This window comes from Trematomus bernacchii, unplaced genomic scaffold, assembly GCF_902827165.1.
Source record: "Trematomus bernacchii unplaced genomic scaffold, fTreBer1.1, whole genome shotgun sequence".
NCBI lineage: Eukaryota > Metazoa > Chordata > Actinopteri > Perciformes > Nototheniidae > Trematomus > Trematomus bernacchii.
In genome coordinates, this window is record NW_022987899.1 from 2,281,833 (window position 1) to 2,296,894 (window position 15,062).

The window sequence follows — 15,062 nt, forward strand, 5'->3', positions numbered from 1 at the left end:
TATAAGGCATATTTATACTTTTTTTTTTTCAAAATACCAAACAGATCATGCATTTTAGCCATGCCTCATTTTGCTCAATTTGACAATTTCTAGCTCTGGGCAGATTCTGTGAGAACAGCACCACCTACAGGCCTGGCATATGTACTACAGCATCTCCAGCGCTTTCGAACGGCAATGGCCGTGGCTGTCTCCTCCTGATTGGTGGAGTTGGCCCAATAGCCGTAGCGCCACCGTCCTGACATCAGGACAGGGTTCAAATCTGGATCAGTTTTTATCAGATCCGTTGCAGCCCCTTTTTTAGAGATTTGGGTATGGAGGAAAATAGAGAGGGTTGTGTTTTCTGACACTTGGTGAGTTCCCTGGAACACCGGGGACACATATTCATGTATAAAAGACGTACAAAAGTGCATTTTGCATGATAGGTCCCCTTTAACACACTATCATTAAGTTTCTTACTTTCTTATTATAGTTTTCTTATAGATATGCATGGCAGTACAGCACACTGTAAGCTCCTAGTTAGTCATGAACGTAAACATTTTATATTTAAACTTGGATCATTTGGTAGTATTTCCTGTAGTACTTTCTGTGTATGGCAGTAAACTCTTCTGTGTGTGCTATGGGTGGTTTTGGTTACTTGTTAACTGTAACCAACATAGATTTTGTGACTGTGGGTGCGATGTGAGTTTTTCACTTTAAATTTTGTTTGATATGTTTTGGATCTTCAAAAATGTTGTCATGTAGTCAACAATCATTCACTTTCATTGATCCCAAACACACATTTTTTTCTTTTACAGCTAGATTTAAATGTGATATTGTTAATATTAAAACAATTTATTTTCAGGTCATACTGCCCAGCCCTGGCCTAGTGTACGATAAAAAGGCCATTCCCTATGATCAAATACACTTCCAATGCCACTTATATTGACTCGCGGCTATGGATAGCGTTATAAGTGTTTAGGTTGTAATAAGTGTTCCCTGTCTTAATTTCCACAAAAAAACGAAAAACATCTCACACAGACGTATATAAATAAGCACGCACACAAAGACACATTCAGTAAACACATACACAAAGATGCACACTTGTGCACTGTCTCAAGCGGCCACACACATACATACACACACACACACACACACACACACACACACACACACACACACACACATACATACATACATACATACACACACACACACACACACACGCAGAAGGGATGGAAGTGTCGTTGGAAGATGATTTGAGCTGTGGTAACTATAGATCTTCGGGGAGATGTCTGAAAGAAAAGAGAGGAAGGGAATATTAACATTTTTTTATCTAAGCTAGCAATATTCTTGGAAGATGTGCAAATATCTCAGATTCTCTAGAGATAATGCCAGCAGGTAGTGAGATCTAGGGCAAAACACACAAAGAAACACATGCGCTTGCACAAATATATATATATATATATACACTTGTTTGTACCACTTTTAGGGACACTGCACATCCACAGTGGTCTTCTGAGAGAAATCACAGCAGGAAGGGGGAATCAGATATTTGACTTAAGTAAAAGTAGAAATACCACAGTGTAGAAATACTCTGTTAGAAGTGCATGTCTGGCATTCAAAGATTTACTTAAGTTAAAGTACAATAGCATCCAAATATACTTAACGTACCAAAACCTAAAGTACTCTTTATAACATTTTCGGAATCATATATTTTATCACTACATTATAATAAGTGATCCATTAATGTCTGCACACTTTTTATTTTGCAGCCAGTAAATGTGGAGCTAACTTTCCTTCTATATACTGTACTATTAAGTCATATTTCAAGTCCGTCCCAATTTTGAATCATATTATGAATAAAAATGAAGTATGAAGTAGCATACAATGGAAATACTCAAGTACAAGTATCTCCAAAATGTGCCTGAGTAAAAGTACTTTTAACGACTGCTTCCAATATATTCCAATACATTGTTTAATAAAACCCAGGTTCTATGAATGTTTCCACTACAGCATCACTGTAATCACTGTGGCTGTAATTCCTATTGTAATTAACACGCTTACATGGCAGTGTCCTGTCTGTTTAGTTTGGCGGTTACTTAAAGTGGACCTATCATGCTATATTTGAATAATATAGTGTAGGACCATACCTATATAAGGCATATTTATACTTTATTTGTTTTCAAAATACCAAACAGATCATGCATTTTAGCCATGCCTCATTTTGCTCAATTTGACAATTTCTAGCTCTGGGCAGATTCAGTGAGAACAGCACCATCTACAGGCCTGGCATATGTACTACAGCGTCTCCAGCGCTTTCGAACGGCAATGGCCGTGGCTGTCTCCTCCATTGGTGGAGTTGGCCCAATAGCCGTAGCGCCACCGTCCTGACGTCAGGACAGTGTTCAAATCTGGATCAGTTTTTATCAGATCCGTTGCAGCCCCTTTTTTAGAGATTTGGGTATGGAGGAAAATAGAGAGGGTTGTGTTTTCTGACACTTGGTGAGTTCCATTGGTTATATTCATGTATAACAGATGTACAAAAGTGCATTTTGCATGATAGGTCCCCTTTAACTTAACTTTGCTGTATTTCCTATTTCTCCCCATACTGACCTAGGCATCTTCTATAGCACACATGGTGCTGATGGTAAACAACAGGAGTCCAGATTGGTTGATAAGCAGGTGTTTACCTGAGGGGTGTTGGGGTGAGGGATCCAATCAGAGGACCCGCTATGGTTGTCTAAAGATAAAAGTGAAGAGATGCCCGACAACAGGTTAGCTTTGAGAAGAAGTGTGATTCAGTTAGAGAAGCCAAGGAGTTATATTGAAGGAAAAGTACTTTAGTCATGGCTAACTTTACGTCTGAGCTTTGATACTTGTATTACACATTTGATAGTCGGCATACTGTCAAATGTGCAAAATGCTACCAGCAATTAATATGTTATATTATTATACCAATCTTCATTTTCTTTCTTTTTTATATTGTTAAACGCAAGGGGTGTTTTTTATGTCAAAGTGACAATGTAAAATGTTTTTAAGTGGTATTTAGGAATAACATTATGGTAATGGCATCTTAGGGAATTTGTCTGTTATTAACGGAATATGTGGAATACGCTAGTTAAAATTGGAAATACTGCTGGAGAGGAGAGATATGTGCCAGAGCAGCTTCATAAAACAGAACAAGTACTGCTAAAAAGAAGTGGCATACCAGGTCCTTCTTAATCTTTGTGCTATTGGTAGTTTCTGCTTGAGGACAAGAGAATGAGATGTCTTACTTAGTTCCCTCCTCCGCAACACCTTCAGCATCCAGCTTTCCCTCCTCCTCCATCTTCTCCTCTGAAATCAGTTCCTGCTTCCGGTGTCGACGGAGACATTTCACTACCACCATGGAGAGGATCAGTAGCGCTAAAGCTCCGCCCACTGACGCCCCGATCGCCACTGCGATGGTGGAATCTCTGGGAGGAGGAACTGTGGAGAGGAGAGGGTTAAATAGTCTGTAGACATCGAACTGAGACATCGAAGTGCAATGCTGGCTAAAAGCTCTGATTAAACAGAGTGGAAAGTAATTGCTGCTGAGTGAAGCCGGTGTGTGTGTGTGTGTGTGTGTGTGTGTGTGTGTGTGTGTGTGTGTGTGTGTGTGTGTGTGTGTGTGTGTGTGTGTGTGTGTGTGTGTGTGTGTGTGTGTGTGTGTGTGTGTGTGTGTGTGTGTGTGTGTGTGTGTGTGTGTGTGTGTGTGTGTGTGTGTGTGTGTGTGTGTGTGTGTGTGTGTGTGTGTGTGTGTGTGTGTGTGTGGGGGTCTGGGTGTGGGTGTGTGTGTTTGTTCGTGTGCAAGAAATGCTGAGGGACTAAGTTAAACCTCTTGTTTGTCTTAAATAAGTAAAAAGCTGACTCATCACCAGTAGGTCCTCGTGCTCCAGGAAACACACACTTTCTCACAAACAAACACACACACACACACACAATGTGTTATACTGTATACGATTACTGTTTGAAAAAACAACGCCAAAGAAAGCTCAGTTCACCAAATATCAGTCATAAATAAGTCCAGATCGTGGGTTAGATTTTTAACAGTATCCTTAACGTTTTCACATTTCTTGTCATATTATTGCGATGTATTTAGTTTATACAGCTTGCAAGAGCGTAAACAAACACAAACCTACAAATGGATTTTGTTTAGCCTGATTTTTGCGCAACCATCAAAATTATTCATGAGCCACTTCTGCTATTAGCTCACAAGGAAGCTGGTAGTGCCGCTCTGTTGACAGAAAAACAAACAGCTGCAGCTTGAAATGAGGTAAGGGCCAAACATGCCGGATAATTATAGTAATTGTCAGTGTTTGTTACCTGAAATTGTGTATTCAGAGTTTGCTTTTTTATAGAAACAATTTGTGAAATAATGAATGATGCTATGTCATGCTCTTGCAGCTCTGAAGTTACGATTGATTATGTGTGTGACTGCACAGGGACTGCAGATGAAATGAACTAATAGCTACATTTGACAAGTCTTAATTACATAAGATCTCTAACAGCAATCTCTAGCTTCCACTTATTACACGGCTTAGTTGAATACTCAATGCTGATTGGTCAACAAGCGGGATAACATACAGCAAGGTGGTCATTAATGAAGATTTATAGACAGTAGTATCTTCATAAGGGTTATCGTCTTACGTTCGGTAACAACATGGAGACGAATGGTGCCATGTCCCTGGATGCGGTCGGGGGGGTTTCTCACGTAGCAGTTGTAAAGCCCCTCATCCTCGATCTGCACTTCTGACAGGGTGATTGACAGGTCGTTCTTATCCAGGTTCCCCACAAACATGACCCTGTCTCCGATGTACGATCGCTGAGACACCATTCCTTTCTTCTTGATGAATGTCATGAACTGTAAAAAGAGAGAGGGAGAAAGTCATTTATTCGTTTATTTGACAGGCAATTATTCGAATGGAAGTGTTTTTGGCCGTTTGCACCTCTCAGCCACCATATGTTTAACAGGGACAGTGAACAATAGCCAGATTTAGGCAATAATCTTTTTTTCATCTGTAAAACCAAACAGACATATTATAAAGCAAGAAGATTTAGAGCAGTACAGAAGGACATTTCATTGATGAGAAGGAATCATTTCTTATCAGGTATTTTTTTATTTAATGCGCTTAGGGTTAGGGTTAGTGTCTCCTCTTCCATAACCCAGAACAATTTACACAACAGCTAACACATCAATTTCCCAATTTGGGATAAATAAAGTATCTCACTATCTCTCTACCTATCTACCTATCTACCTATCTATCTGTCTATCTATCTGTCCGTCTGTCTGTCTGTCTGTCTGTCTGTCTGTCTGTCTGTCTGTCTGTCTGTCTGTCTGTCTGTCTGTCTGTCTGTCTGTCTGTCTCCCCGTCTGTCTGTCTGTCTGTCTGTCTGTCTGTCTGTCTAGCCTATCATCCATCCTTACTATGGCATTTGCCACTTGATTGACGTACAGGTAAGCCAGTCTGAGATCTCATCTTTTCTAACACGCAGTTCACCACACATGCGCCGTCAACCGCGCCAGCTGCAAATCACCGGCGAGCTGATGACCTAGTTAGCCTAGCCTAGTTAGCCTTCCAATTTATACAATTCTACTAAAGAAAGGCTATCAAATTGACGTAATGACCACAAATGTACTGAGTTGTATTGTGCCATACGGGTTCATGCAGTTATGCAACATAACAACATCAGGTATACTCAGTATATCAAATCAAATCAAATCAGGTTTTATTTATAAAGCACATTTTAAAACGATTTTTGGTTGAGACAAAGTGCTGTACATGCAAATAATAAATAACACAGTACTACAATCGCAAAAACAGAAGACAATAAATTACAACAGCAAATATAAAAATCGAGTATATAAATAAATAAATATATGTTTAGCATTTTTAATGTCGGTAGATCATTTTGACTTGGTCATTTGAAAAGTAGCTCCCAAGCTGAAAAAGTGTGGGCACCCCTGATCTAGTCTATTAAGAAGTACTCATCCTAATGTACCTACCATGTCCTCTGTATCATTTAGTGTTTCTTGGTAGGTCCAGTTCATGAGAAACTTGCTAACATCCATCTTATAGCAGGAGGTGAACGTGCAGGGGATTTTCACTGTCGTTCCATTCAGTGCGTTAATGTTTTGGGGCATGAGGACGTCCATGCTTGAACAACCTGTGAAGGGAAGCAACACAATCAGAGTTAATGAATGTAAACAATAATACATCTGAGATTTGGACAACTTATTCTAAACCAGGGGAGTCAAACTCAATGTCATCGCGGGCCACATTAGCATTATGGTTGCACTCAAAGGGCCGGTTGTAACTTTAAGACTATATAAAAATACATATATAAATATATAAAATAATGTTTTATTTTACATTATTGCCTCTGCATTGGATTATTATCAGTTCTGGTAATAACTTCATAAATAACTACGTCTGAAAGCAGAAGTCTAGGGCAAATAATTGAAAGAAAATATTCAACAATTACACCAATCGTATCTATATTATATTCTTTGCAAGCTCTTGAGTTTGACACTCCTGTTCTAAACAATATGGTATACAAAGATATTTTTTTAACCTTCCTTTTATTGACCTTCCTGTCAACGTTGATCTGCTGTTTCATGGCAGAATAAGGGGTTCTTGTATCTGATTGCCACAAAGTTAATTCGTTTAGCGTAAATTAAGTATACTGATTATTAACTTCACAAAGAAGAAGGGTAGGACATATTCTAGGAAAGCTGAAAGAGACATAAGCCTTTTCTTCCATCTCATGATAATGCTACTTGTACAGTTTAAGCCGTAGACTGTATTTTAGACCGAGCTTAGACTGCTCCACTAAGTCAGTTTAAATACCCCACACAAGCAGTTTGATTTCCTCAAGTTCCTCCTCCCTTCTAACGTCACGTCTCAGCATGGATTTACACTCCCCATACAGAATCCGTGCCTCTCTCTCAGTGTGTGTGTGTGTGTGTGTGTGTGTGTGTGTGTGTGTGTGTGTGTGTGTGTGTGTGTGTGTGTGTGTGTGTGTGTGTGTGTGTGTTTCTGATTGTGTGTGCGTGTGTGATGGGACTCTGCACCATTATTTCCTCTGCAGTCGGGTGTTTCTGGCTCTCTTCCCACTGCTGCTGCACCACTCCACAGGCTTGCCTCTCTGCACCACACTCACACACACACGCACGCACGCACGCACGCTCTACATTTCCACCCAGCGTCTGTATGTATAATTTACACACGCACCATTTTCCATGCGCACAGTCGGGTGTCTTGTAATGCAGCGCAGCACCTGCTCCCTAATGCTTCTTGCTCTTACACAAAAACACACACACGCACAATTACATCCAACTCGTGCTTTGTCAGCAGTGAGCTTAGCATGCTAGCTGTGCTACGTCAATGTCACACAGCATTCTGACCTATCTGTACACATACAGCTAATACATTCAAGGACACACACACCTATCACTGTCACACACACACACACACACACACACACACACACACACACACACACACACACACACACACACACACACACACACACACACACACACACACACACACACACACACACACACACACACACACACACCCACACACACACACACACACACATTGTATTTGTGTGTGCGTGTGCGTTGTTACTACATCCCATTCACAGTGAGTTAGATGCAGGCTGATGCTGACTCAGCTGTCCCGTCGATAGTGAGAAGGAGGCAGATGCAGAGACTTGCTAACAGATGAAATGCTGCAGTGGAGCAGCCTCCCTCCCTCCCTCCCTGCCTCCCTCCCTCCTTCCTCTCCCATCCATGTCCACTCATGCCTCTCTCCTATACCTCTCCTGTCTAACCCCACAGCTACACTCCAAAATGACTCCCTATTTTCACTTTCCAAATGCATTCTCTCTCCCACTCCCCTTCTATTTCCATCCACTGCTCTCACAAGGTCAATGCAGAAAAGAAGGTGGTGTGTCTGTTACATCACCTGTCCTGTGTGCCCCCAATTCCTCTCATCCAACTCTATGTGAACACCTTTTTATACGTTTGACCGTATATATGCACATAATACAATTTAAAGCAGAGGTGTATATTGGTAAAGAAATAACAGTTTTAAGGGAAATTACTGCCTTGTGGATAAAACAATACAAGTGCTGATACATTTAAGGAACTGCAATTTACTATTATGTTGTTTTTGGAATAGAAATCTCAAGCACATCCTAAAGACCACACAATGTTTCCATTTGTATTGAGTAAAAGATACCTGAAGCTATACTTTTACTTGAAATGGAGTATTGTACAGTTAGGTTTTAGTACTTCTACTTAGGTGATGGATCTGAATACTTCCTCCACCACCACTAAGACTGAGTTGTCCATAACAGAATCACCACTCAGTTGTTTTAGTGTTGAAGATGGTTGGATGTATAAGAGGAGGTCCTGTGTGTGTTGACACTTTAGGGTGATCAACTGGCCACTCTTAAAAGGAGTTAACTCTCTATAGAGGGCTTCAATATGGCGTCCTTCATATTGTTGAACAGGTTGGGTGTCTTTGTCTTATCTGGGGGCTTTTTATAGGGGCAGGGCCTCACATGCACCTCCTTACAATAGAGGAACACAAGGCTTTAATGTTCCAGATAACCCAGCAGTGAATTGCAATATACACATTTTACATGTATTTTTCGTTGGAGCATATTATAAAATTGTATTTTTATTTCATTTGATCCTATAATGGAGCATACGCTTCTTATAAATAAAGTGATTTGATTATTTTCATATCCCAACAACAGAGAGACATTGGTGTAAAAGTGAATCATGAGTTTTGTTTGGTACTAACTCATGTCTGGATGATGTGTTGACCCCAGAATGGTGCTCTAGGAGGAGATTCAGGTGATAAGGTGGGCGTGTGTTACCTTAGTTGGTTATTGGATAATGGTTGAACAACCCAAAAAACATTGTGACATCACAAAGTATCCACAATCTGATCCGCTCATTTTCAGACAGGTTTGAAACAGAGGGGACAAATTGTTACGTATAAAATCCATGAACATGTGGGTATTGCATAATAGGTGTTTTTTTCATTTGTGTTCTTTACTGCAGGGCTTGTCCTTAGCGCCCCCTGCTGTGTAGAAGGTCACACTGCAGCACTCAGGGGCCAAAAGGGAGCAGTCAGTCAGTCGATACAACTCACAGCAAAAATACAACATCTGTCAGTTACTCCTGAAGGAGTTGCAGGAAAGGATGCAGAAGCGTTTCTCTGATCAGATCAAAGCAATCAGTCCCAGAACCCTTTCAAGTAATACGACAAAATAGCCTGCAGCATCTTTGTGTCTTACTGTATTATCGGCACAGACAGGGACGCATTATCCAGTGTATTGACCTTTTCTCACTGCAGTGCTGCAGGCAGAGTGATTGCACAAGCCCACACTCCTTTAAATGTAAATATTGACCGTGTGGAATAAGAGAGGAGAGGTACTTTCCATTTCTTGTCTTCCTCTCCCCTGCACCCTTTCACTGTTATGCATTATTGACCGTCCTGTCTACTCATGAAAGGGATGCAAAGTATGGCTGCTTTAATACACAATATGCTGAAACCGTTAAGAAGAAACATCCAGATAGAATCGCAGAAACAAGCAACTACACAGATACATATACACACAGTTACTGGGTAGTGTAACATGTTTTAAATGTGTTATATTTCAGTGGACTTTTGACCAAATGTGCAGCTTCTAGACAGGAATCTGAAGATGCATCTTGACGTTTTGAAAATAAACATCGGCAGCTTTCCTAACCTTTCAAATGTTATCTCGGAAGTTTGTTTTGATATTTGATGTTTATACTGTGAAGGAAACATTTACAAATCTAATAATTCTGTGTTGCAAGGCCAATCGTGGTCTTACAAAGCAGGACGAGAGTTGAATACAGTAAAAGTAAAAGAAAATAAGGTAAATTACTGTTGAGTTATGTAAATTAAATATATTAAAGGCATTGTGATGATGCTAAATAACAACATGTCTGTTTGTAAATGTTTTGCGATTCTATTTGAGTATCTTCAGAAACATGTGTTTACTTAATATGTGTTTATATAATGCACAATGTTTTAAGGATACAATTACACTTGGTCTAAATTACATACATTATTTTCCAAATCTATGCTGTCATAATAACTGCATCAAACCCTGTCTCATAAAACTATTGTTGTATATGTTGCAATGTTTACTGAAAAAATATATTGTTCAGAAACAGAATGAATATTTACAAAGGTGTCATTTGTTATGTTCCCCAATACTTTAGGTTCTAGGGCAGGGGTCTCAAACTCAAGGCCCGGGGGCCAAATCCGGCCCGCGACTTCATTTTATGTGGACCCGCAAGAGCTTGCAAAGAATATAATACGTTTATTATACGGTTACATGCCACTTTACAGAAGCAGGTTGCCCATAAACTACATGTCCCACAATGCATCTCGTTTTGTGACATGCGCACTGAAGAGACTTGCAATTATTTTCCCTGGACTTCTGCTTTCAGACGTAGTTAATTACTAAGTTATTATCCTATCCGATAATAATCCAATTCAGAGGCAATAATGTAATATAATACATTATTTTATATATATATATATTATATATTTATATAGTTACAACCGGCCCTTTGAGTGCAACCTTTATGCGAATGTGGCCCGCGATGAAATTGAGTTTGACACCCCTGTTCTAGAGTGTTCTAGATAAGGGAATAAACAATACAAATTAAATTAAATTAAAATAAACGGGTAAAAAATTAAGCAAAACACTCAAATAAAAACAAAAACCTGAATTGTAACTAAAAAGGGGCTACAGTAACTAGGCAATTCACAAACAGCCAAAGACAATTTTCATTAAAAAAAAGTGACAAAATAAAAAAAGGTAGAATAGGGCACATTTACTAACACTTCCGAAACACGTTCAAAAAGCAGTGTTGGAAGAAGGAATCAGATCCTTTACTTACGTAAAAGTAAAAATACAATGGCCTTAAAACACTCCATTACAAGTATGAGTATAAAGTGGAAGTATAGAGTAGCATTGAATCGAAATACTCAATTCAATCACAAATGTCAAACATGTACTACGATAATTGAGTAATTGTACTTTCCATCACTTAATCAGAAAGTCTTATTGTTTCATTTAGTTATTTATGTGTAGGCTCTGCTGAAATGGATTTCCTGTTTAATAGACAGACACTTAACTAGCCACAGTGCAAGTGTTTCCTCCTGTCCATTTGCAGAAATGTGTTCTGGCCACAATCAATAAGCCACTGCAGCAGTAATCATCTACGATTTATTATGTATTTGGATTTGGTTTAATTAACTGATTTGTGGTCATTTGATGCTTCTACACCTCATGACGCAGGCACTTGATGCAAGGGCAGTAACAGTAGATGTTTTTTAAATGTATTTTAATGTTCAGGGTGCTGCTGCCCTCTACTGCCTCTCCTCAGGAACTGTGAGTGCACTTTCAAATATTCAAACGCTTTTTTCAAATAAATATATAACACAAACATAAACAAAAAAGTGCAACAGACCAAATAGTTTGAGTTTGTTGCAGGAATAAGCCAAATATGTTCTTTTAAAATAGAATAAGATAAGGCAATATCTATAATTAAAATACAGTAAACACTCTGTAATAATATATATCATTGAGGACTGGATTTGAAGTGATATATGCGGACTATAAACAGTGTATTCTAGACAGCATTTGACACTAGACCGAAATAATATTTTCTGGAAACGGCAGCAAGTTTTGCAAAAACTACAATATTTCGTTTTTTAGAGTTCAACAAAGTGATAGACCTGTATATGATGTATTGCAATATATGTTTATTTGGACAATAAACCAGCTGAGTAATTAATAATTAAAGAGGTAACCTTTCATTTTGCCTTCAGCAGAGCCCACATCCTGTTGAGGAGCAGCCTCTCCATGCAACAGTCAACCTTTGAGTATCTATTTTCAGTTGGCATAGTGGAAAAGCAAAAGCTGCAGTAAGAACATCTACAAATACACTGGTGGGTGTTTTCCTTTTTAATAGACAAACCACTGAACTGATGAATCTGAGACAAAAAACAATTAGAAGTTAACATTGATGTCTTTTGTCTTCGTCATTTCTAGTATTACAGTCAGACATTTTCAGTTTATTTTCATATTCAGGTTCATGTTAGTATTTAGTGTCTCTCCTGTGACATGTCTCAATGCTTTAATGCTCAAAAAGCTCTTTATTTTTCTCATACTGCCTGTGCTGCAGCACCTCTTTTCACCCTCTGTCTGAAACCAGAGCCCAGTCTACTCTGATTGGTTAGCTGGACGGCTTTGTTTTGATTGGTCAAACTCTTTAAGATGTCCCACCCATTGTGACATAGGGATGTCACTATGTTACAGACGTAAACAAAGGAGTACAATGGAGATGTTTCAGGCAGGGGTGGGGGGTGTGGGAGAGAAAACAGGGATTTTAGCCTCTACAGACCATTTACATGCACAAAGAAACACACTACAGGAAAGGGAAAACCACGAAAGCATGAGAGGGCCTCTTAAAGCGACAAGGCCACTATGACATCGGATGAAAATATGATTTTGAATGCAACCCCCCCAGATCTTTGTGGTAAACCTTATTGTCAGTGACTGTGTTATTGTGTAAATAAACATGCAACCAGTGGCTATTCATCCAGATATTTCTCCAAACCCTCTTCCTAATACAACATATAATCAGTTCTTTAGAGATCATCGTGCTCGGTATCATTAACCTCACCTCCCTGGGTTTGGTGAGTTTTACATTCACCACTGGAAAGCATTTCACTCAGGCAACCATTGCAACCACAGTAAACAGCAGGAGGGGAGAGTGTTAAGCTCAATGATGATATATACTCACCACAACATGGCTTTACATTGGTGGATGGATCTGTTTGTTAATCTGCTCCGGTTTTACATTTAATCTGAGCATCCCCACTCAGAGTAATGATGCTGTGTGTGATCAAATGTAGAAGCCCATTTTGATCTGATAGCTTTTGATCTGCAAATGATCCTGATCCATTTGATATCATGCTGAAATCTGCTCCATTTAAACCCACCTAGCTATTAATAAGGACCCTCCATAGTGTATATGTGTGCTGCTGAATACAATAAACAGCACATTGGTGGCACCTTATTATAGGCCTATTTCTGTCCCCACACTGAGTCACACACTGTACACAATGATGTACACAATGAGCCCATATTTATTTTATTAAGGCAGCTGCATCTTATTGAAGGGTGGATGCACCGGGGGCATACATATGTTTACAGAGGGTAAATAGAGACATATAGGGGGAGGGGGTCAACATAAAGCCATCAGTGGACAAGCACAGCTGATCAGAGATCCATTTGTTTCTTACCGGAGAGCCAGAGCAGCAGCAGCGCCGCGCTCAGCAGCTGAGCGGCAGACCTCTCCGGTACCGGGGAACACATCTTCCGGGAAGAAAACAGAGCCTTTATCTCTGGAAAAATATGTATACGTTAAAAAACACAGCAGGAATTCTGCTTGCTCTTGCGTTAAAATGCTAAAAACTGTATTTTTTGTTTGGTTTTACAGGCAGGACATGGCTGGCAGTGTCTGTAGCATTATGGCAGGTTGGTCTCATGGTTGTCGGTACGTTGGAGGAGGAGGAGGGAGGGCAGGACAGGAAGTGGAGTAAAATGGAGGACATCTGCCTCTCCTACAGGTTGTAAACAAACGGTTTGTACTACGTGTTGAGTACAGTTAAGAGCAACACCTATACGCTTGAAATTAAAAGAAAAAGAAAGCAAATATTTACAAAAATAGACTTGGATTACTTATTGAAAAAAAAAAACGTTTACTATAGATTTTAAATGCAGGGTATAAGGTACACAAGGCTTTGGTTGGCAAATGCATTTTGACCATGTTCAATTATTTTACCTATTAGCAATAAGATAAAATACATTGATTTAGCTGGTTTATCGTTAGCTATTCATGCCATAGTCTCCACAGTTTCCACATTTCAATCAAACTGATCAAATGAGAGATTTTAAAGCAATGTGTTACACCATTTCCATCCAAAATCATCAAAGAACCAAATAAAGGAATTCATATACGTGTATATTTTAAATTATAATCATCAATTACGACTATCCAGGATGCTTAGATAAGCTTTTCTAACACAGTTTATGTTGATTTCCCCTCACTTATGTGTACGTTTGTAATGTGAATGTAAATGAAGAGATCAGCCACTACTTATCCAGGTGGGAGCAGGAGCTTTTGTATCTTGGACGTTTTTTTAGGTAACACTGCCAAAATATCACATCTGTATTTTACTATGTGTGCACAATAATGTCTGTTTTGGGTCATGAGGATGAGGAGTCCCCTCTGAGAGAAACCAGGCTGCCGTGCAGACAAACAATAAACTAAACACAGTCCAACCCTACCTCCCTACTGATCATTCCCCAATCCATCCTTGCTTGGTGGGAGGCAGAAAGAGAGGATACCGGGAAATAAAAACATTGTGGTAGTCACATGGTTCATCATACCATCTACCTTTTACATTGTTACTTACAGGAGGCAAAGAGGGTGTGATGTACTGTTGTACAAAGTAAAAAAAGAGAAGCTGCAGTGAGACAGTTGCCAAATCCCAAAGTCCCCTCTGAACCCTAAAGCTTGAAAACCCTCTGGGATTTATCTGGTGGTAAGAGCTTGAGTGCAAGAGGTCGTAAAGGCTCAACATGGAGTAAATAGGAAGGGAGAAAAAGCGCTTCACACTCTATAAGCATTTATTTATTTAGATGATGTTTTGAAGAAGAGTGAAGGGCCAACACATCATCTAAATCAGTGGTTCTCAACTGCTGGGTCGCGACCCAAAAGTGGGTCGCGGACCCGTTTCGAGTGGGTCGCAGATGTGAGTGAAGAAAAAAAAAATTGAAAAAAACCCCCCTTTTTTTTTTTTTGAAGGCCCGATTTTCTAACGCTGTGCATGCAGTAGGCGTTGGACTGGAAGTACCGGAGCCCATAAACGGTTTTGAAAACTTCTGTCACGTATTGATCATCCTCTCAATAAAACATCTTTGCT

At 39.5% G+C, this 15,062-nt stretch overlaps 1 protein-coding gene across 2 annotated transcripts; it reads right to left on the reverse strand.

Annotated features, from left to right (window-relative positions):
- Positions 1–399: 399 nt before the first annotated feature.
- Positions 400–13,565, reverse strand: scn2b (sodium channel, voltage-gated, type II, beta). Of its 2 annotated transcripts, XM_034114453.1 has the most exons (6): positions 13,377–13,565; positions 6,005–6,165; positions 4,648–4,861; positions 3,255–3,447; positions 2,670–2,719; positions 400–1,271 (listed from the first exon to the last, which is right to left on the reverse strand). In XM_034114453.1, exons 1-5 carry the CDS (start codon positions 13,447–13,449, stop codon positions 2,710–2,712), a joined length of 651 nt encoding a protein of 216 aa, XP_033970344.1. In that variant the 5' UTR covers positions 13,450–13,565; the 3' UTR covers positions 400–1,271; positions 2,670–2,709. The 2 variants fall into 2 exon arrangements, with proteins under 2 accessions (XP_033970344.1, XP_033970343.1); XM_034114452.1 differs by lacking the exon at positions 2,670–2,719.
- Between the last annotated feature and the right edge of the window lie 1,497 nt (positions 13,566–15,062).

Coding starts and splice junctions, on each gene's coding strand:
- scn2b (XM_034114452.1), bottom strand. CDS start 13,449: ATGTGTTCCCCGGTACCGGAGAGGTCTGCCGCTCAGCTGCTGAGCGCG. Junction 6,166..13,376: donor GCTGCTGCTCTGGCTCTCCG/GTAAGAAACAAA, acceptor TTCCCTTCACAG/GTTGTTCAAGCATGGACGTC. Junction 4,862..6,004: donor TAAATGATACAGAGGACATG/GTAGGTACATTA, acceptor CTCTTTTTACAG/TTCATGACATTCATCAAGAA.